The sequence below is a fragment of the Mizuhopecten yessoensis genome, unplaced genomic scaffold (genome assembly GCF_002113885.1).
Source record: "Mizuhopecten yessoensis strain PY_sf001 unplaced genomic scaffold, ASM211388v2 scaffold2929, whole genome shotgun sequence".
Taxonomy (NCBI): Eukaryota; Metazoa; Mollusca; class Bivalvia; order Pectinida; family Pectinidae; genus Mizuhopecten; species Mizuhopecten yessoensis.
Window position 1 is genome coordinate 530,302 of NW_018404790.1, and position 24,132 is coordinate 554,433.

General features: G+C 37.5%; 1 protein-coding gene across 1 annotated transcript in view; it reads left to right on the forward strand.

Annotated features, from left to right (window-relative positions):
- Positions 1-24,132, forward strand: part of LOC110446689 (plexin-A4-like) — a 194,997-nt gene that overhangs the window by 153,385 nt on the left and 17,480 nt on the right. The window contains 17 exon segments of the mRNA XM_021491966.1: positions 13,128-13,245; positions 13,958-14,107; positions 14,902-15,018; positions 15,437-15,533; positions 15,944-16,131; positions 18,511-18,662; positions 18,933-19,044; positions 19,343-19,485; positions 19,711-19,878; positions 20,031-20,124; positions 20,471-20,752; positions 21,059-21,214; positions 21,501-21,741; positions 22,230-22,393; positions 22,841-23,031; positions 23,597-23,674; positions 23,934-23,966. Of these exon segments, the coding sequence (XP_021347641.1) occupies positions 13,128-13,245; positions 13,958-14,107; positions 14,902-15,018; positions 15,437-15,533; positions 15,944-16,131; positions 18,511-18,662; positions 18,933-19,044; positions 19,343-19,485; positions 19,711-19,878; positions 20,031-20,124; positions 20,471-20,752; positions 21,059-21,214; positions 21,501-21,741; positions 22,230-22,393; positions 22,841-23,031; positions 23,597-23,674; positions 23,934-23,966 (2,484 nt within the window).

Here is a 24,132-nt window from a genome sequence, read left to right on the forward strand (position 1 = left end):
GGGTGGGGGTGGGGGGTGGGTGCGTTCTTGCCAATTGAACCAGAATGGCAATTGACGATTGTGACTTGTCTCAATATTTGTATAGACATAATTTACACATAATTTACTAATGAAGTGTGTGATTCATTGGATAATGCTCAGTGTGTTATATATTTGTACAGGTGGGTGTATGACTCACGAGCGTTTTTAAGATAAATTATAATATATTCAACAGTGAAGTAAGGGAGATAACTCTGAAAATCTGTTATTGAGGTAAATTTTTTAATAAAATGTCAGTTGTAATTGACAATTTAGAACTTGAAAAGTAATTAAAACACTGCCATTATCAATTTTACCTCAAACATTTTGTATTTAGTTTATTTTCCTGAGGTGGCTGCTGAAGAAAATTGTTGATAGTTCAGAAAACATTTTTTTATAGATCAACTTTAATTTGATTGCACAGTGTTTCTACTGTGACGATCAATAGTAACGATAGACGTCAGTCATGTCTTATTTCAAATCTGTTTTTCTGGCTTTCATTCTCAGCTGTGGTTTGATTCCAAAGTTACTTAAATTGTATTCCAAATCAGAATTATCTCCCTTGCTATGTATCTTGACAGTAAACAGTCCATCTGAAGTTATCAAATCAAACAGAAATATAACCAAATTTATGACTTGCCTGTCTCCCTGGAAAAGATTAAATAAGTTTTTGTGTTAAAATCCTAAAATCTGCGCTCGGAAGTAATATACAGTATATCATTTTCATATCTCAATTTTGATATTAATCCTTATCATTACCTTCCAAGGCTAGGATTTATATTCCTGTCATCATCAACTGTTAACAGGAATTTAGACTTGCATCGTAAGTGCTTAATCTATCATAATATTTTTGCAACAGGAAAACCGTAGAAAATACATTCCATTAATTTTCTTTAACTGTTGAGATTCTTGATCAACAGATTAAAACTGAGGAAAAAAAAACTGAGAAAAAAACCTCAAGTTTTTGGTATTAAGGTTTATTATTCTTTAACATCAAGATAAAATTGATATATGGCTCCCCGGAGTGTAATAACTGTGAACATTGTGACATGTTTATCGGCGTGTTACATGTGTTTCTGTGGCCGTGTCAGATGCCTGGTAGTAGCGGACATTATCCACTCGTGATGTCATTCCCTGAGAACTGTCCCACAAAATATAGATCATGTCCAGCGATGTCTGGACCCGGAGGCTGGGGCCCTGTACCCCATTCCCAGGCCATCGCTGTTGGCAACTTATCACGTATTTATGGACCCTAAGACATCATTTCTATCCAGATTTGACGTCCTCTCTGATATTTATTAAAAAGCTTGCCCACACTTTGTCCTCACTTCATTGTGGTCATTCAAACTTTGTCAGAAAGAAGACAGTCTACCCACTTTTATCTTATTTTATTTAAAGACAACTTTTGATTTACCTCCTGGGATTCGTACGGAAGAAGAAAAAACATTACCCATCACAGGAATCTCCATGTGTCAGTGACCCTCTGAGATTCCAATAGCAGGGAGATGAATCACCAATCTCCAAAAGTAGTTACAGTCAGGGACTCTTTAAACAGACAGAAGTTTGAATCACATTTAATATTCTTTATATGCCTGTATTACATCACTGAAATAGCCTATATAAAGTAGTTGTCATCAGATTTTTATCAAGGAAGGAAATTCTCGCAATGGCTATTTCTACTTGTTAGGTTAGTTTTCTCCTTATAAAAAGTACAGTGGGGACTTAACAGGAATGCTGGATCACACGTACCAGGGGACTGAACAGGAGTGCTGGATCACACATACTAGGGGACTTAACAGGAATGCTGGATCACACGTACTAGGGGACTGAACAGGAGTGCTGGATCACACATACTAGGGGACTGAAAAGGAATGCTGGATCACACGTACCAGTGGACCTAACAGGAATGCTGGATCACACGTACCTGGGGACTGAACAGGAATGCTGGATCGCAAGTACCAGGGGACTGAACAGGAATGCGACTGAACAGGAATGCTGGATCACACGTACCTGGGGACTGAACAGGAATGCTGGATCGCAAGTACCAGGGGACTGAACAGGAATGCGACTGAACAGGAATGCTGGATCACATGCACCAGGGGACTGAACAGAAATGCTGGATCACCCGTACCAGGGGACTGAACAGGAATGCGACTGAACAGGCATGCTGGATCACACATACTTGGGGACTGAACAGGAGTGCTGGATTACACATACTAGGGGACTGAACAGGACTGCTGGATCACCCGTACCAGGGGACTGAACAGGAATGCGACTGAACAGGAATGCTGGATCACACATACTAGGGGACTGAAAAGGAATGCTGGATCACACGTACCAGTGGACTTAACAGGAATGCTGGATCACACGTGCCAGGGGACTGAACAGGAATGCTGGTACGTGTGATCCAGCATTTCTGTTAAGTCCCCTGGTATGTGTGATCCAGCATTCCTGTTAAGTCCCCTGGTACGTGTGATCCAGCATCCCTGTTCAGTCCCCTGGTACGTGCGATCCAGCATTCATGTTCAGTCCCCTGGTACGTGTGATACAGCATTCCTGTTCAGTCCCCTGGTGCCTGTGATCCAGCATTCCTGTTCAGTCCATGGCTGAGAAGTATCTAAAGTGTGATTAGCTGGCTCACACATACATGGTAGAGCAGACACTGAGCATGGCTGAGAAGTATCTAAAGTGTGATTAGCTGGCTCACACATACATGGTAGAGCAGACACTGAGCATGGCTGAGAAGTATCTAAAGTGTGATTAGCTGGCTCACACATCACATACTAGGGGACTTAACAGGAATGCTGGATCCAACGTCCTAGGGGACTTAACAGGAATGCTGGATCGCACGTACCAGGGGACTGAACAGGAATGCTGGATCACACATACCAGGGGACTGAACAGAAATGCTGGATCACACGTACCAGGGGACTGAACAGGAATGCTGGATCGCACGTACCAGGGGACTGAACAGGAATGCTGGATCACACGTACCAGTGGACTTAACAGGAATGCTGGATCACACGTACCAGATTTCAAGAAATCTTGAGTCTTGAAAAAATCTTGGGACCAATAGCAGGCCAAGACTGAGTATGTCTGAAAAGTATCTAAAATGTGATAAGCTAGTTCATCAATACCATTCTGTGTATTAGCTGGGCTCACACATACAAGGTAGAGCAGACACTGAGCATGGCTGAGAAGTATCTAAAGAGTGATTAGCTGGCTCACACATACAAGGGAGAGCAGACACTGAGCATGGCTGAGAAGTATCTAAAATGTGATTAGCTGGCTCACACATACAAGGTAGAGCAGAGACTGAGCATGGCTGAGAAGTATCTAAAGTGTGATTAGCTGTGCTCACCCATACAAGGTAGAGCAGACACTGAGCATGGCTGAGAAGAATCTAAAATGTGATTAGCTGGCTAACACATACAAGGTAGAGCAGACACTGAGCGTGGCTGAGAAGTATCTAAAGTGTGATTAGCTGCATCACACATACAAGGTAGAGCAGACACTGAGCGTGGCTGAGAAGTATCTAAAGTGTGATTAGCTGCGCTCACACATACAAGGTAGAGCAGACATTGAGCATGGCTGAGAAGTATCTAAAGTGTAATTAGCTGGCTCACACATACAAGGTAGAGCAGAGACTGAGCATGGCTGAGAAGTATCTAAAGAGTGATTAGCTGGCTCACACATACAAGGTAGAGCAGAGACTGAGCATGGCTGAGAAGTATCTAAAGTGTGATTAGCTGCGCTCACACATACAAGGTAGAGCAGACATTGAGCATGGCTGAGAAGTATCTAAAGTGTGATTAGCTGGCTCACACATACACGGTAGAGCAGACACTGAGCAGGTCTGTAATGGGGATAGATGTAGAAATGCATCAAAATTGACATAGATTGCTTTTTGATTTGAGGTAATTCATGTCTTCCCCAATAGTCTGTGAACAAGGTTTTCCAGGCAAGCATTCATCTCCTTTCCACAATAGACTTTCTCCTGCCAGTGTCTGTTACAGGATCGGTAACAGGAAATCTTTCACTGCGCTTCCTCGTGTTCAGTGGGCACTTCATGTAGTCTTGCTGTTTGACACATTTTCGGAGACTTTTTGCACACTCAAGGTCGTTATTTTTTGTTATTGAATGAATAATGATTAATCGGGATAGTTTCTACTACTACCTCTAGCTGTTCATCCAACCTTAGTAATGCATTATCAAAACAGAGAAACGGATATTGAAATATCAAATGTAAATGATATCTATCATTCTTTAAATTCAGAACATAAATTTGTTGATATATATGATATATTTTTGTTGAATTATAGAATACATGGTAATCATATTCTTGAAAATTGTGATACATAGGTGATAACAAATGCGTATTATTTTTTTACGAATATCCAAACCGATGATGACTGCAGAATCACACACTGCCTTTTCATTATATTAGGAAATTTTCACCCATAGGTTTGGTTTGGTAACAAATGAGTATTATTTTTCATTAAAAATCCGAATTCTGTGATGATTGTAGAAACGCAAACTGCCTTTTCATTGTTTCTATCACCATGGCGATACTTCCCTGCGAGGTATCATTTATAGGGTGAATGTGAAAAAATGAACAGGAAGAATATACCATAATTCTGCGTGTAAGAATGAACGAGTCAAGGATGATGTATTGATTGTTTAAGATAGATTTAACCTCGAGAAGTCTGGTCTGCCTTTGTCAGCTGACCTTGAAGATCTGACAGGCTAATATTGTTTGTTAATGCTGCATCCTAACTTAACCTGCAAAAGCATGGTTTCCCTTTTAAAAGGTAATTACAGTCTATTATGTAAGGTAAATACTCCAGGTGATTGCACCTAATACTTACCTGTTAAAGGAGGTTGCACCAAATGTGTTTACCTGTTAAGGTTGGTTGTGCCATTTACCTGCAGTAGGTGTTTGAACTTAATACTCAATTAATTGTTGAAGAAGGTTGTACTAGACATATACCTGCTGTATATGGTTGTGCCAAATGTTTACCTTAAGGGTGGTTGTACTTCACATTTATCTGTTGAAGTTGGTTGTACTTCACATTTATCTGTTGAAGTCGGTTGTACTTCACATTAATCTGTTGAAGTCGGTTGTACTTAACGTTTACCTGTTGAAGTCAGTTGTACTTAACGTTTACCTGTTGAAGTCAGTAGTACTTTACATTTACCTGTTGAAGTCTGTTGTACTTAACGTTTACCTGTTGAAGTCGGTTGTACTTTACATTTACCTGTTGAAGTCAGTTGTACTTCACATTTACCTGTTGAAGTCTGTTGTACTTAGCGTTAACCTGTTGAAGTCGGTTGTGCTTAACGTTTACCTGTTGAAGCCTGGGGTACCAAACATATATACCTGTTAAAGTTCATTTTCTACCAAACATTTACGATTGAGCACCTCCAATTTAAAATGTTTATAATAATAATACATTATGACACATCTTCATGCCAAAAGTCAATATTTCAAATGTTTTTCACAGTCATATCAAATTAATCAATTAGAATTTTTTGGAAAAAAACGGTTTATTACATTAACTTTATTTTGACTCATTTCCCATGTTCACAGTGGTCCTGTGAGGAGGCATGTGTGCCGACAGCTTCCGATTTAATTGGTCGGCCATTTATGACATTAGATAACAATGTAATAAGCGGGCATTTAGTGTCCGGAATGATAATGAATTTTATCATATTTCAGCAGCATTTATAAAAAGGAGGTGTTGTATTAACGCCATGATCAACAACAGAAGCCTACAACAAACGGCATGTACACCCATTTAATTTCACACAACAGTGAGTCAGTAATTGGTCCGACCATCAGATACCATTAAACTAACACATCACGCATGTGTGTAGGACAGAGCCAGTCGCCAGTCACTTCATTGTCATTGGCTGTTCTTGCTTATACTATTATTTATTTCATTAATTTAGAATTATTTAATACACAAGTTAGTGATTTTCATAAATTACAGTTATTTTATTATCATTTTAAGTATTTGTTCCATGTGCTTTGTTTAGTAAAAAAAAAAACCCAGGTCGTTCAGTTTTAAGCGTTAGACATTATAACTGCATGAAATCCTGACAGTCAAGTGGCATATTTGCTATTGTTATGTCTAAAGAATTAAAAAAAACATCAATTTTCTTATTAGTTATATGTTTTAAGAAAAGAAATAATTGATTTGAAGCCAATATTTTTTTTATCAAAATTTCACTTTCACTTTTAAACAAAGAAAAGAATCCATTTTCTGAAAATGGGTGCAGCTTGGTTTTCCTATGGCCATATTTAATAAAACAGTATTTATGACACTTTGTGTGGAAATTATTTATGATATAGAACCTGATATTTAGCTGACTTAAATCAATCCTGCAACTGTATAACAAGAGAATCAGATTTCATTGTCATCTGTTCAAATCTAAATCGCTATTATGTAATAAATCTGACTCATTACGCCTCCGTCAATACAGGAATGTCTACTCCCTGCTTTAACAAAGACGCAAAAAAAACTCAAAAACCACAGTTTAAAAACATTTTTCTCCAAACTTTTATCAGGGAGAACTTTGTGTAATAAATCAGAGTTGTGTGTGTATATCAGACAAGATCTCGGAGAAGCTTTGGTAATATGGAAAGCCCTCAATTATGCCTTAAATTCAAACACTTTTTTGAGCGAATACAAAATTTAATTCACTACCCTTGTGCTAATTTGAATCAATTAGTCGTCAAGCTGTGTGTGCATTAAATAAGGACCCTTATAGGGTACCTAGGGTACACCCGCGTCGTCACAGCCCAGACCGAGTACGGCAGCAGTTTATTTTATATTCTAAGGGAAATTAAAAGCCATACTGTTACTTAATTAAAGGTAGTTGTTATGGTAATAAAAATGCAGATTTTATGAGAGAAAATTGTGTAGTTCTTCATATAACAGTCATTCACAAATATTGATTGCATTAAAAATGAGTAGCAGTGTTTTATCTTCAGATCACGATCAAGACAATATTGTTAATTTTACTTCAGTCAGAATGAACTAATGTGCTTGTTTGTATTACAGTCATTGGAAGAAGAGTTAATTTCCTAAATGGCCAGTGTATCTCAAGTGTGCAAATTCTGTTTTTTTGAACTCTTTGTTGCTGTGTTGGCTATGATTAACACTAGGAGGACACGCTGGATGTATGACAGTTGATGAGGCGTGACAAAACAGTTCTCTTTGTTTCCGCACGGTTAATGTAAATTCTAGTTTGGAATGTGATTCATATTTTATATAAAAAATGTATAATGCAAACAATTAATGTGAAGTGATATCACTCAATTTGCCAGATGTCGACCCTTCACCCCCTCCCATGGTTTATGATTAATATAGCCATAGTATACACAGAGTAAACTTGTTACTAGTTCTGACTTGCCCGGGTGACCCTATAAGTAACATTTGTTACTAGTTCTGACTTGCCACCCTATAAGTTAATTACCTTTGTTACTAGTTCTTTGTTACTAGTTCTAACTTGCCCGGGTGACCCTATAAGTTATTTTTGTTACTAGTTCTGACTTGCCCGGGTGACCCTATAAGTTATCTTTGTTACTAGTTCTGACTTGCCCGGGTGGCCCTATAAGTTATCTTTGTTACTAGTACTGACTTGTCTACGTGACATTAAAGGTAACATTTGTTACTAGTTTAGACTTGTCTATGTTCCCTAAAAGTAACATTTGTTCATACTTATCTATGTGACCTAAGAGTAACATTTGTTACTAGTTCAGATTTGTCTATGTGACCTAAGAGTAACATTTGTTACTGTTTCTGACTAGTAGTCCATGTGACTTTAAAAGAAATTTCTGTTACTAGTTCTGAACTCAACTGTCATTGTGACCCTAGAAATGAATTTGAATCGTTCAGAAAATTCAATTATTTGCAAACAGGTTTTACCAAATCCATCTTGCTAAATCAATCAGAATAATCTTGAATCATCATTAACTACTAGCTGTAGTCACACTCAGTTGAAGATGTATTTTTGGTACCATTATCTTCAGTTTTGGCCTGACTTGTACCGATGAATGGTAAATGACAAGTCCTTCTCCAAATAGGCCTGTTATCCTGGAACCGTCTCCTGAATTTTTAATGGGAATTCACGTGTCCCTGTATTATTTTGCCGCATTTATTTGTAAATGATGTAGATGATTTTGGATAACTTGCAGTCTGATTTCACGCTAGAAAACTTGTTGGTAGTTAAAAGCTAATGAATTCTGTGGTGTGGATACGGGGGGGGAAATAAAATGGGGGGAAATGGTGAGAACAATGAGGTTGATTGTCGACTGTTACTGATTTTGTTGCGCTGTATTATAACAGAAAAGTGTGAAAAAATGAGAAATTCTTTTATCTTCGTGCAATAAAATATTGTATTTGTCAGAACTGAGATGTGGATTTTATGGAGTGTGATTAATAAAGGGAATGTTATAGAGTAAGGCTTGAATGGTGTGCTCAGAAAAGAAGAGACGAAACAGTACTTTTCAATGAACATCTGTATTACATGCAATTTTTGTCATTCAGGTGAAGGGGGGAGGTGTTCTCTTTTCATTATAGTCCTTGTGTCTCTACAGGTTGATGGATCCTAGACCAAATAAAATAGTAGATACTGGAATTAAAGACTTGTCCAAAATCATTAAAGTACAAACTAGAGTTAGTATATAGTCATGTGTCATGACATATCCTATTTAAACTCTTCTGATAAAGACAAGTTTCAAAAGACTTCTACAAGGCCATCAAGGGGATCTCATCAAAATGCAGTTTCTAATACTGATTCAACATTTTGTGTGAAATACTGATAAAAAATATTATGAGACATGTTGGATAAAGGTCTGAGAAATTGGGGTAACGTAACTGACCATTGTCAATCTGACCGTTTAAGATTTTGGAGATTCTTTTTGACAATAACTGACTATTGGAGATTCTAAATGGCTACAATCTTTTTGACAATTAGTGACTATTTGAGATTCTAAATGGCTACAATGAATGAAACAGCATGGCTGAAACCCATGGATGATCGGTGTGATAGCTTGTTGCATTGTCTCCGTGTAAAAACGATGGCATCTGACAGAGAAAACAAAAAATGGTCGGTGGTAATTACAACGTCATTGATTTTTATTACCAAATATTGGATCACTTCATTTGTACATGGAAGAATAACAGCAGGGTTGTAACTCATTATCTTGGTTCAAGAAATTAATCAAATTTTTGAGACTGGTCTTGCCATAAGGAAATTTGACTAACAAATTAGTTCATGGATCATAGTTATACGGAACAAGTAACAAAATATTGTAAAACAAATTATATCGGAAGAGACGAACTACTTGAATATTCATATTGCAACAGTTGTTACGGTGGCAGTGACAACGCCTATTGTCCTTACTCGCCGAGGTGCCAAATGAAAGAATAAGATTTGACTCATCTGATTCACCGAGGAGCTTGATGATGATGAAGGCTTCCTGTAACAAAACAGGGCATCAACAACTGTCACTGTTGTAATCAAGGCTCGTAATTTATGGACAAGTTTTTTTGTTTTATGAAATATTGTCAGATCCATATCTTGGCCTATGTGATTGATGTGGTTATGCTAGGGGTCTATAAGCATGTAAAGATATATAGAGACAGTACAGTTTAGATAGAACACAGAACCGGAACGCAGAATGGTCAGAAGTTCTTATTTTATGTCTTTTATGTCATATTAATCAGGTGTTTTTTTTTACAAAATCAATTAACATCACGCATCAGAGTTCTATCTTGTGAGATGAAACTTATTTATCAATTAGGTTATTACAGAATAATACAAAATTACCTGTATTTCAATAATTGATAATATTACTCTATGGTTTATGTAATACTACTACATTGGTAACGGATTTCCTACCCAGGAGGCAGGGTTAAGGCCATTGATGTTACTATTTGTACGTCTGCTTATAATTTCTGTCCAAACCTGATCATTTCTGAATGGTTGAAGTTATTTTTTATCCAACTTTGTAAATATTTGAATTACAAATAGGATCCCAGCATTCTGTCAAAAACCACACAACTTGGTTGAATTTGAGTAACAATGTAGATTTTATATTTGACTGTAGACAATGCATTATGAAGTACAACAAAACAAACTCCTTAACCCTTTCACCCCCAAGTAACATTAGTAGACTCTCCCATGTCTACAGTGGTGAAAGGGTTAACTACCAGAGGTGACATTAACAGTTTTTTGTATCTGGCTACAATAGAAACCATATACTAGATAACCAAGAGGATGGTTACTGAAGGTAACTGTAGCCTAGTTACCAAAGGTAACAAGAGGATGGTTACTGAAGGTAACTGTAGCCTAGTTACCAAAGGTAACAAGAGGATGGTTACTGAAGGTAACTGTAGCCTAGTTACCAAAGGTAACAAGAGGATGGTTACTGAAGGTAACTGTAGCCTAGTTACCAAAGGTAACAAGAGGATGGTTACTGAAGGTAACTGTAGCCTAGTTACCAAAGGTAACAAGAGGATGGTTACTGAAGGTAACTGTAGCCTAGTTACCAAAGGTAACAAGAGGATGGTTACTGAAGGTGATGTCATGTTACGCCATGATGCATAGGAAAGTCTTATTTTTATGTTGTTAACTGCAAAAGAGGACGCTGTCAAGTGAATCCCTTCGTAAGCGCCGAACGAGTCTTGACGCGATGATCATTAGCAACAAATGGCAGGAAGGTGATGGGGAGCTTGTAAAATTTGATTGTCAGTCCATGAATCTGATCGTCTCCCTGAAGGTCACAAGTGTGCATCATTTCTTATTCAGAACTCTCAAGAATTTCATATCTGTTAATGAAAGAATTAATGTGAATATGAAACAAAAAAGAGAATTTATATTTGTCCTTTTTGTGTCCATCACTGTCATTAGTGTGCTTGAAGTGTAATAAGATGTGGCAGCTGAATTTCATAAAAAATAGTACAGCTTTATGAGGGACTGTTAAATTAAATGAAAACTTACAAATGATCCGGACTGGAGAGTGCAAAGAGCCATAAAATCCTGTCAGTGATATGGTGGGGGATAACAAGAGACAAGAGGGAAGATACATAGAGTATAGAAAGAATCCCCGGGACAGGGTGTACACTTATTATAATGCTGTAGGTATTACAGTTGTTACTGTGTTTATGTATTGATGGTAATACATGTACCTGTAATTGTATATAAAGGGTTCATTCAGGCCTTGAAAAGCCCTAAAATTGATGAAAAAGTCTCTAAATATAACAAAAATGTCTTGAAATGGTCAAAAAAAGCTTATAATTTGACTACAGTTGTGGGAACGCACAACGTTACATGATGTGCGTGTGATGTGTGCACGATGTATGCATGATAGGCGAAGGATTGAAATCTGGAAGATTATTGCTTGCGCACATTTGTGCTGACGATGGACGAACGTTGTGCGATGACAATTGTGGTTGTTGTAAATTGAGAAATGGCTTAACAATAAATACAGCCTTGTGTTTATAAACATATAAACTTGCTTTTTAAGTATAAGCTGATCATTCTATCTGTATATTTTTTTTAAAATTCAGAAATGATGTTTTCTGTGTTTTTTAAACAACCCAAATTGACACATGTAAAATAACACATACATATATTGACACGGGTCAAGTATACAGGTAAACATGTATTGACACGGGTCAAGTATACAGGTAAACATGTATTGACACGGGTCAAGTATACAGGTAAACATGTATTGACACGGGTCAAGTATACAGGTAAACATGTATTGACACGGGTCAAGTATACAGGTAAACATGTATTGACACGGGTCAAGTATACAGGTAAACATGTATTGACACGGGTCAAGTATACAGGTAAACATGTATTGACACGGGTCAAGTATACAGGTAAACATGTATTGACACGGGTCAAGTATACAGGTAAACATGTATTGACACGGGTCAAGTATACAGGTAAACATGTATTGACACGGGTCAAGTATACAGGTAAACATGTATTGACACGGGTCAAGTATACAGGTAAACATGTATTGACACGGGTCAAGTATACAGGTAAACATGTATTGTAGGTACTACATTATGGAACTGAAAGTATATATTGTAGGTAATTTACATATTCCTTGATTTGTTTATTGTAGGTAATTTACATATTCCTTGATTTGTATATTGTAGGCTTGTGTTTTGTAGGTACATGTACTTCCTATGTACCTTAAGTTGTGATTTGTTTATTGTAGGTAATTTACATATTCCTTGATCTGTTTATTGTAGGTAACTTACATATTCCTTGATTTGTTTATTGTAGGTAATTTACATATTCCTTGATCTGTTTATTGTAGGTAACTTACATATTCCTTGATTTGTATATTGTAGGCTTGTGTTTTGTAGGTACATTTACTTCCTATGTCCCTTTAGTTGTGTTTGTAAGTATGAGTACTACATTTGTACCTTTGCTTGTGTTTTGTAGGTACGTGTACTTCCTATGTATCTTAAGTTGTGTTTGTAAGTACAAATACTACATTTGTACCTTGGTTTGTGTTTTGTAGGTACATGTAATTCCTATGTATCTTAAGTTGTGTTTTTAAGTACAAGTACTACATTTGTACCTTTGCTTGTGTTTTGTAGGTACGTGTACTTCCTATGTATCTTAAGGTGTGTTTTTAAGTACAAGTACTGCATTTGTACCTTGGTTTGTTTTTTGTAGGTACATGTACTTCCTAGGTACCTTAAGTTGTGGTTTTAAGTACAAGTACTACATTTGTACCTTGGGTTGTGTTTTGTAGGTACATGTAATTCCTATGTATCTTAAGTTGTGTTTTTAAGTATGAGTACTACATTTGTACCTTGGCTTGTGTTTTGGAGGGGCATTTACTTCCTATGTACCTTTAGTTGTGTTTTTAAGTATGAGTACTACATTTGTCCCTTGGCTTGTGTTTTGTAGGTACATGTACTTCCTATGTATCTTAAGTTGTGTTTTTAAGTACAAGTACTACATTTGTACCTTGGTTTGTGTTTTGTAGGTACATTTACTTCCTATGTACCTTAAGTTGTGTTTTTAAGTACGAGTACTACATTTGTACCTTGGTTTGTGTTTTGTAGGTGCTACAGATGTACAGCCAGCAATTTCAACTGCACCTGGTGTATCCAAAACCACATCTGTACTAATTCCCCACTGGAGGACTGCAGTACCAACGACAAGTTCATCTCTGGCTCTAAGGTAAATTACTTCTTGTTGTCAGTGTCAAGTCCCTTACTCCCTCCTGCTGTTGTTGGTTCAAACTTGACATTACTTGTTCTTGCTAACTTTGTTGTTCATTCACCTCTGACTAAATGCTTGTTCACCTTTAACATTACTTTTTCACACCTAATTGCTTGTTCAATCCTGGGATACTTGTTCACCTGACATTACTTGTTCAGCCTTGATAATGCTTGTGTACCCCATTGCTTGGTTATTTGAAACATACTTATTTATGTCTAATGTTGCTTGCCTGTTCACATTGCCTGTTAAGGCTTGATATTGTTTGTTCTACCATTTAGTTGCTGGTTAACATCTGACATACTTGTTCACTTCTGATATTGCTTACCTGTTTACCTGTTATTTTGCATATTTTTTAGCGGTAACATTACTTCTACTTGTTGGTGCTTGTTCATCCATTTGTCGCTTGTTAACCTCTGAAATTCGTGATTCACTCTTGAAATTGTCATTCACCCTTGACATTGTTCATTCACTCTTGACATTGATCATTCATCCTTGACTTTGATCATTCACCCATGGCATTGATCATTCACCCTTGACATTGATCATTCACCCCTGACACTGATCATTCACCCGTGACATTGATCATTCACCCTTGCCTTTGATCATTCACCCTTGACTTTGATCATTTACCCTTGCCTTTGATCATTCACCCCTGACATTGCTGTTACAGAGTGAGGGACTGATGCTACCCAATGAACCAGGACCAAACTACTGTCCAACCTTCATGTCCAAGCATATATCTGTTACTGATGGTATCCCAAACATCCTTGTGCCATCTTTCACGTCCAAAAAAGTCTCCCTCATCGGCAAGAACATCAAGGTAGGTCATTGTGAGAGTCTGTATGTGATGTATTTGTATCTGAATTTAGAGAGCGTGAGACATCCTTGCTTTATTACACTCAAGTGTAATAGAAAGTCTACTGGGCCAAGAATTGCCCATATAGTTGTTCCAAGTCCGGCTACCTAATTTTCATGCAACTTTTATTATTTGGGACACGACGATCTGCTCTGATTTGAAATTTTGAAAGTAGGAAACTGGTAAAATGGAGTTCTCGGTCAAAAGTACATTTTAGATTCATTTAAGAAAAGGCTCACTAACAATTTTACCATCTCCTAGATATTTGTTCAGTCATTCTAGAACAAAGGTAACATACCTGTAATTATGATATATTTGCATATCAGCCTTTATATACAGAGAACACAGGTATTTCAGAAAAAAATGCTAGATATGAGTATACATTAACAATTTTGAACAGTTGAGGTATGTTGTCTAAGTAAAAGATAAAGACAATATACAATATTCCAAGTTGATTCATATTGTATTAGATTACCTCCCCTTGTATGGATTTTGACTGATTGATTAGATTCACCTCCATTTTATGTTTTGTACTAATACTACCCCTTCTATAACTTCTATAAATTCCCTTTCTAGGATCTGGACACTTTGTCAAAAGACTTCAAAACAAATATTCAGATATGATTTGATCGCTTTATTTGCTCATAAGTAATAAATTTACCTACTCGGTTACCTCCCCATTGCCTCAGGTTACCTCCCTTTTTGTCATTGAAATCTGTTGACTTGCTTCCCCTTACCTTTTTGTGTCTGTTTTGCAGGACTTCCAGGCGCCAATCCACTGTGTGTTCAGCCAGGGAGGGGAGGAACAGCGGGTGTTAGCCATAGTAACAGAATTTAACGCAGGGGACAAGGTCATTGAGTGTACCAATTTTTATGTAAGTCAAATAGTACTGTTTTAATCATGTAATAAATATATAGAGTAACACTGATTTCACCGACGCAAGAGGAGGGAGCTAGCTGGTTAATTTGGTCGGATATGAAATTGTGGGTAAAGCCAGTGTTTAGAGTTTTGGGGCCATGTTTCACTGAAGTAAACTCGTTTATAATGAGCTGCAGCGACCCTAAGAAATTTTAACTTTGTTATAATTGACATTTTTAAAATTATTATGTTTTACTCTTCATGAAAAGATTGAAATATGTATTTCATTTTCCTGCTGAAATGTGAAAACATTACATATTTCTAAAACCAAGCAAACATTGTATAGGTTTGACAATTTGGCAGTTGGATAATTGATTTTGTAATTATCGCATTTAGGTTTACTATGATAATGTGTTGCTTTGTTTTCGTTGCAGTTTTATTACCCAGACAATGTGAGCTACCTCAATGTCCCTCTCAAAGTGGAATGGGGCACCGGTAACAAACCCCTGGATAACCCTAGTCATCTGCAAAGTAAGTGGTTTTAGGAAACAGTTGATACAAATATTACAAGAACTAACAGCACTTTTCCGAAATTAAGAAATGTCAAATGGTTAGTGTTTTGTAAGATTTAAATAAGCAGGTCAAATTCAATTTACATTGAAACTTTCAGCTCTCAAAAGCCTTGTCAGTTTTACACTTTTCTTTTACAATCCTCAGGTCATGTGTTGTGTTTACTCATGAGAGAACAGCTTGTATTTTAGCATGTGTGTGGACAAATGTTCACTCATGTGAGGATAAACGTTAACTCGTGTGAGGACAAATGTTCACTCATGTGAGGATAAACGTTAACTCTTGTGAGGACAAATGTTCACTCATGTGAGGATAAACGTTAACTCGTGTGAGGACAAATGTTTACATAGAAGATTTGGCTCTGTCCACAGTTAGGATGTATAAGTGCGAGAAGATGGCGAGTTCGTGCGGGGAATGTCTGGTGATGGACTCGGGCTACAGCTGTGGTTGGTGTAATAGCGACCAAGCCAGCAGTAAGGTCTGCAGCATCGAGAAGAACTGTCCTTTTAACAACTGGTTGTCCTTCACAGAGACCTGTCCTAATCCAAAGATTCTCAAGGTAAGTAACTAAACCACCTGTATCTAAAAGTCCCTCAAGGTTTTATGGTATGGCGTCGTCCGTGCGTCCGACGGGCGTATATTGTTCCGCCCAGCGTTACTCTTGTTAAACATATGTCACGTCGTCTAAACAATTCTTCCTCTTTCTTAATCTATATACTTTTCCAAAACTTTCCCTATTTTCCCCTTGCCCTTCTTTTACTTGCTTTAACCTTCTTAAGCCTTCCCGATCTTTGCTTTCACCTTTATAATCCACCCTAACCTTGCTTTAACCTTCTTAAGCCTTTCCGATCTTTGCTTTCACCTTTATAATCCTCCCAACTCTACTTTAACCTTTCCCAAACCCTTCCCAACTCTGCTTTTACCTTTCCTAAGCCTTCCCTATTCCCCTTAACCTTTCCTAAGCCTTCCCTATTCCCCTTAACCTTTCCTTACTCTTCCCAGAATTGATCTTTATCTCCATTGCTGCTTCTTCCCTGTTATAATCCTCCTGCTTGGCTGTCCCATCACTACCATGCCCACCTTTCCTCCCTGTGACAAAGTCTCCACTCAGATTCACCCACAAGTCCTGGCCTGTTTTATAGTCCGTAAGAAGCCCCTTACATGTCTGTGTTTGGTTAGGAGACCAGAATTTCCATGGTGAGCCAGTAATTATAATTATCATTCAAGTCCCATGTTTACGAAACAGCATTTATGGCTTTCGAGATTGGCATTTATGCAAATTTCTTTTCTTTGATACTGACAAGATTGCAGACGTTGATGTCAACATTTTACCAAATCTGAGAATTTAACCAATAAAAATTGAACGTGGAAGAAAAACTGGGATGGCCTATGCGTCAGAGGCTGTTCTCTGATATTCAAATTTGTCATTGATTTTGGTGATTTTTTCAGTGATGGAATGCTAAATGGGGAAAAAACCCACAGGTTTTTTAATTGTATTAAAATATTTGTATTGAGTTGGAAACTATTGAAACTGGTATAAAAATGTTAGTCAACCTGAGTGATATCAAAAACACAAGGGAGTATGAAGTCAATGGAAATGAGTCAAACTCCTTTGATGTTGGGGAGGAAGTGGAGGGTTGATGAAGGTCCCAGAGACTGTGATTATATTTGTCAATTCAGACCCATTAGTGAGATACAAATATCAGGTTTAAAATCGTATTTTATGACTTGTATAAAGCTAAAGACACAAATCTCAGGGTCTTGACAAGTCTCTGGTGGTCGATAGCAACATGTTATTGTCAAAATCAGGAAATGAGGAAAAATCTCACAGTACTAAAAGCAGGCGATGAGAGCTCGATTTTCCTACAAATCTGTTATCTTTTAAATAAGTTGTCCTTCAGGAACAAACAAACTCAAAAGAGATTTCATAATCCAGAACTTTTAGAAAACAATAAAAATGACAGATTGTTTGAAAGAAGTTAAAAACCATGAAATATGTTGCTCTTAATGGTTTCGGGAAACAGCACAAGTTGCTGGCTATCCTAGCAATCTAGCGGTGGGCCTATAGGCTAGGCAGATGCTATCTGGGTACTCTTGGCTTGTATTGGGATATCCAATGCTTAGGCTAACGTGCCTGTTGTAGAGGCAGGATTATAAAGACCAAGATAACACCGATTTTGAAGCCAACATTTTATCATGACCCTGGATTGGCAGATCATTACATAATTTTTTCAGTAGCTTGCCATGGCGACAAAAGTCGATTTCATTCCTGATTTAAATGTCATTATTTCCGTTTTCTAACTGGGGTTTTGCGTACGAAACTTTTGAGAAACATTACATGAACATGAGAACATTAAATGTGACGAGGAAGTGTATTGATCGGAATCTTAATTCATGCAGTGCTTTGTTTGGTGAAACTTGACACAATTGTCAGTAGATATGAGGGTTTATTCCAATCATGACATCTGGCTTGGAGTTGCATACAGGGGATTAATGACAAACTCCAACATTTGGTATCCATGGTAACTCCAATGGAAATTTTAACAAATGTCTTTACTAAGCTTATTGATATGATTTTAAGATTATGTTTAAAAAAAAGAAATGTGCATTTATTTTATCCTGTACCATCATTTATTAAATATAGACATGATATATAATTTTAAAAAAAAAGAATCTTTCATTAATGTCAGATTTAGGGGTTGCATGCAGTTCTAATGTTAAACTATATGTCATTGTCTGGGCTAGATCAAATGTAAAGTCACATACTCAGGGTAGGAGAAAGATCAAAGTGACAGCTGACTTGGTCAAATGTCAAGGTCACAGACTCCATTATGGCAGGGTTGTACACAACAGTTCACAGAGGAGAGTAGTCAATAATGCAGATATTGTGTTTGCTATGTTTATATGCAATGATATTACATGTTGTTTCCTTCTGTAGATTCGTCCACTGACCGGTCCAAAGGCAGGGGGAACAGAGCTGACCATCGATGGCTTGGACTTAGGCAAGACTTTCGATGACATTGTCAGCAATGTTGACGTGTTTGGAATACAGTGTCTGCCCATTCGCGACAAGTATATTCCAGCCGTTAGGTAAGTAGCGCCGTCTGATGATCAGAACTTGAAGAATGTATGTGATCTCTGGTCAGAACAGTTTAACATGATCCAAGCTGTGAGACTTTAACATGACCTGTGCTGTAAGGAAATCAAACCTCCAGATGCGGAGAGTTTAACTTATGTTCTTGGTTATTTTGCCAATGCTTTAGAGGGAAACAAGTTCTTAGTATTCAGTACCTTATATAAAAAAAAAATGTGGATGAGACGGGTATTGCTATAAACTCTACTGACCTTTGATGTTCACAGGATCGTGTGTCGGACAGATGTATTTCACAACAAAGACAGGACAACTGGTCCTGTCCGTGTGACCGTCAACAGCAGGTACCCCTCCGAGTCCAAGGAACATTTCACCTATGTGGTAAGTAACCGTACAGACAAGCATGAGAAAGAAGAGATGTTGAAGCAGAGGTGTTAACTAAAAGACATCATTTACAGACGTGATGATCAGGAGTTTTGTATAGGCAATGTTGGTGTAAAGTTAAGATTGTTGTAGACCAGGCAATAAACTCTATGCTGTGAATATTGTCATATTTGGAAGTGATCATAAGAATTTAAGCATTATTCACTAATTTGATCACATGCAGTTTGGGGTTATGCAAAGCCATGTGGAGAGTTATGATTATAATGACTGTACAATGCTATTATTATTCCCCCAGGACCCTGTGATAGAAAGCATCCAGCCCAGCCATGGTCCCCAGGCAGGTGGGACCAGAGTCACTATCAACGGCCAGTATATGAATGCTGGTACCAACATCACAGCGTACATAGGGGGACGGGTCTGTTCATCACACAAGGAAAGGTAAGTTCAACAGATGGATTGAACAGCTATTACTGTTGTAACAAGAGAATAATAGTACAACTGGAATAAAAGTACTACAAGGAACAATTTAATTTGGGGTTGTTGTTAATCTGAAATGCTTCTGCGCAACAGAGAAAATGGACAAGGGGAGATAACTGTTACATTTCTGTTATCATTGCTATATATATGACTTGCCTTATGGATGTTGTTGTTTTTCTCTTATAGTAAATCATCCAACCAATTTGTGTGCGTGACTCCAAGTTCTCGAGAGGTCACAAGTGCTGCCAAGGTCAAGATGTGGTTTGATAAACAGCTCGTTCCAAGTGATCAGTTCTTCGACTATGTAGACAATCCAATCATTGAGGATGTCAACCCGAAAAAGTCTATCAGGAGGTAAGGAATGCTTCCTGGCCTTATCAACATATATCACCATCTACATATAGCCTATTTATCCCTTGGTTTGCTATGTCTATAAAGAACTAAATTAGAATGGATTTAGTTTGTATGTAAAGATGATAATCCAACATGTGTTCTCTATTCCACAGTGGAGGTGTCACTGTTACGGTGACTGGTCAAAATCTGGACGCGGTCAAAAATCCCAAGATGGTCATTCTCACAGATGCATTGTCTTTTGAAGGGGTATGTACATTTCTTAGGCAGATCTCGTCATTATAAAACCCATACAGAAAAACATTATATAAAAAAAATCAGTTTTGTTAAATTTAAAATATTTCCTTTTTGCATATTCAGTGAAAACCTACTTAAGCTTAAAGTAATAAGTGGTACCAAAGGTCAAGCATACAATAGGTATTCTGTTAATATGAAACAAGGCTTATGTTTATCCTTATACCTTTGACTTCACCACATAAACGATTTCTACATCTCCCTACCTGGGTGTGTAGAAATGGCCTCGGGTGATTGTTATGGCAGATTTTCATCTAACGCTCTAGTGAAACCAATTAATGTTTGTTATTTTTTCTTCTAGGACTGTAAGCCAGGCAATGCACAGATGTTTACCTGTCTCTCTCCGATGATTGACCCTCAAATATTCAGGAGTCGTAAACGACGTGATGTCTCGGTACCATCAGCTCGCTCATTCCACTATGGATTCCGAATGGATAATGTCACAGACTTGCTCAACCTGACGAAATTTGACGAGAAACAATTCAAATCATTCAACATCTATCCTGATCCGACATTTGAACCATTCCCCGGAAACAAGATTAAGTCATTTCAGAAAAAGAACAACGAATACCTGACCATCAGTGTAAGTATAATATGATTTCGCGATAAATTTAAGAAAAGTATTGTAGCGAAAAATCTTTCCAACTTGATCAAAATTCAAAATTACAGTCACTATAAATAGATTTCCAGGTCTTGTACAATATTGAATCTTTATTACTTCAGTTGATATACTTATAATTATCTACCATTCATACACATTACTCAGCATTGTTTACAAGTTCAAGGTCAGTTTGTTTAAGGTCAAGGTCATGGTGAAAATATTTATGTTAATTAGTTAGATATCAATGTTATTGGTGACAATAAGAACGTGGTTTCTTCTCTACCATAGGGTCAGTACCTTAGCAGTGGTATCCGGCAGAACGATGTGATGGTCAAGATTGGACGAGGCTACTGTAATGTGACTTCAGTTGGTAACCAGTTAACCTGCCAGCCTCCGAAGTCACAGCCTCAGTCTGACAAGGGAAATCGCTATCCTGAAGTGGAAGTGAGTTATCTCCCCTATTTAGTTAAAGGTCAATCTTACATAGTAAAAATACAGGTTGATGTGGACATTCTGTAAAATTCTCAATTTATGTAATTCAAAAAAAAACTGTGATACAAAAGGACAGACAAATTAATCAGAATTTAAATACAAATGTTAACAGTATTGTTATTATACTTTATTTTAGCGGTTTTTAACAAGAATTGAATATACATTAACTATATTAACAATGAAATCATTTAAGAATAGTGTATGTGAAATAACACGAAAGATTTTATCCCTCCTCCAGATCTACATCGGAAACAACCTCACCATTTTCATTGGCTACCTGAAATACGAGGAGGCCAAGTTCCCACTACCCCTGGAGTACATCATTCTGATTTCGGCCGGTGGTGGCGTCCTCTTAATCTCCATCATAGTTGTCATCATCATGTATCGCTTCAAGTCCAAGAAGAACGACAGCATGATGAAGAAGATGCAGATTCAGATGGACAACCTGGAGGCCAAAGTGGCTAAGGAGTGTAAAGAAGGTAGGATCTGTTCGCTCACCACTGTTCAATCATAGGACCCTGGCCCTAGATCTATAACATCAAGTCCCAATCCCTAGAGCCCCATTCCAAAGTCAATAGCATATCAGGTCCCTGAGCTTATAGGACCCCAATGCTAGGTTACAGTTCCTGAACAATAGGTACTCAACCCTAGGTTTATAACACTTCATGTCACCAGCACAATGACATACCCCTAGGTCCATAACAATAGGTCCCCACCTAGAACCCCATGTCATCAAACATCCATGCCCTTAGCTCTTGGTGTTTAACCCTTGAGAGCCACCGACAGCCTTGCATCCTCTGTAGATATTTGTTCTGGGAAACAGAAGATAAAAAGTATAACAGTGAGCCTCACAGACTACACATAATTCTTTGTTGATTTGTTTTTGGTGAACAAACTGCTATATATATCTTGTAAAATTTCATTTGAGAAAAAAAGCAGACTATTAATTTTACCCATTTTATCGCAGCTTTTGCTGAGCTGCAGACGGACATGACAGAGCTAACCTCTGACCTCTACGGTCAGGTGGCCATTCCGTTCTGGGATTACCGTACCTACTGTATGAGAGTATTGTTCCCCAAACAGGACGCACTTGACCAAGATGTTGACCACCCGGTCATCAGGGACCTTGAGGTAAGCCCACAATGTCACCACTCCAACAGTAGGTCTTAGAATTTACTCTAATACAAGTATGGTATATTACAGTAGAAACTAAACTAAGTCTGAGCCAGCTTCTGTGACATTGAGGCCAGATGTATAGTGGCTTACATAAACTATTGTTGTAAAATTGCTGCCAATCCAGTCTGGATTTTGTAGGATAGAATTATCTAATCATGTAATGAGGTAGGTAATTTGACTTTCTAGCTTTTTAGATAATTCTTCTTCTGAAAAAACACCACAATAGGTTTGAGATTTAAAAGGATTGTATAGAAGGTCATTGATGTCTAAGAATGAATTATTTTTACATAGACAATATCATAGAACTAACGTTCTGTTCTTGCGGCTGATGCTTGAAAAAGATTTTTTGACAAAATTTTGCCCCGACAACAATAAAAATGTAAATGGCGTTGTCGCCTGTAGGTGGACTATGCCAGGAGGGAGAGTGTGGAGAGAGGGCTCAAGCAGTTCGCACAGATGCTCAACAACAAAACCTTCCTGTTGATCTTCGTCCGTACCCTAGAGGGACACAAGCACTTCACAATGCGGGACCGTGTCAACGTCGCGTCCCTCATCTCTGTGGCTCTACAGACCAAGATGGAGTACGCAACAGAGTAAGTCAGTCATGACGCTAGACCTTTCTTGTCTATCATACAAACCATAGTTTATACCTCATGCATACAACAGTACTGTGTCCGATTTGTCGAAATATGTCACATGATAGGGAGACAAAACATTATATCACCCTACTATCTGAGTAATAAAAGTATAATATCAGGCTGCAGGTCAGTCTCTGTATAATGCATTATATTTCAGTACGTTGAAATGAGAAATGTTTGTCCATGTTTATTAGTGTCCACCATTTCACTAGTGAAGAGAGCGCATCAATTTAATTTTGAAACACTATTACTGTAGAATTAGATTTTAAATGACCAGATGCCGGATATTTAACGGAGTTAAAATACTGTGGTTTACATCAAATACTGCTGGGGGTCAAATGTTAACAATCCTTGTTAGAAAATACTTAAAGAAATGGTTTGTGATATTGTAGTTTACTCATGCAGAATCCATGAAACTAATATGTAGAACGGGAGTAAAACACAAACCATTTTCAATACTGGACTTAAAGTTCTTAAAACTGAAATCTGTAGATAACAGAGGTACTGCTCCATGTTTCAGTATACTGAAGACCCTGCTTGCAGAACTGATCGAAAAATCTGTAGAAGGCAAAAACCATCCCAAGTTGTTGTTAAGAAGGTAAGTTTGGCAGCATTTATTGACAGTCAGAATAACAAAACAACTGACTTCATATACTGCTACGTGCCAGGGTTGAAGGAACAATGCTCTCCCCTTGTGGTTGTATATTACGCATTAAACCATAGTAACTATTTGACATATATAGTAGCTACAAATCATAGTATAAATATTAAAATATTTATTTCACTGATGTAATAAGAAATCGTAGCTGTAATTACTGTATATATGTAGAAGTACAGAACAACTGTTGTATTTTCAGGACCGAATCAGTAGCTGTAATTACTGTATATATGTAGAATTACAGAACAACTGTTGAATTTTCAGGACCGAATCAGTAGCTGTAATTACTGTATATATGTAGAATTACAGAACAACTGTTGTATTTTCAGGACTGAATCAGTAGCTGTAATTACTGTATACATGTAGAATTACAGAACAACTGTTGTATTTTCAGGACT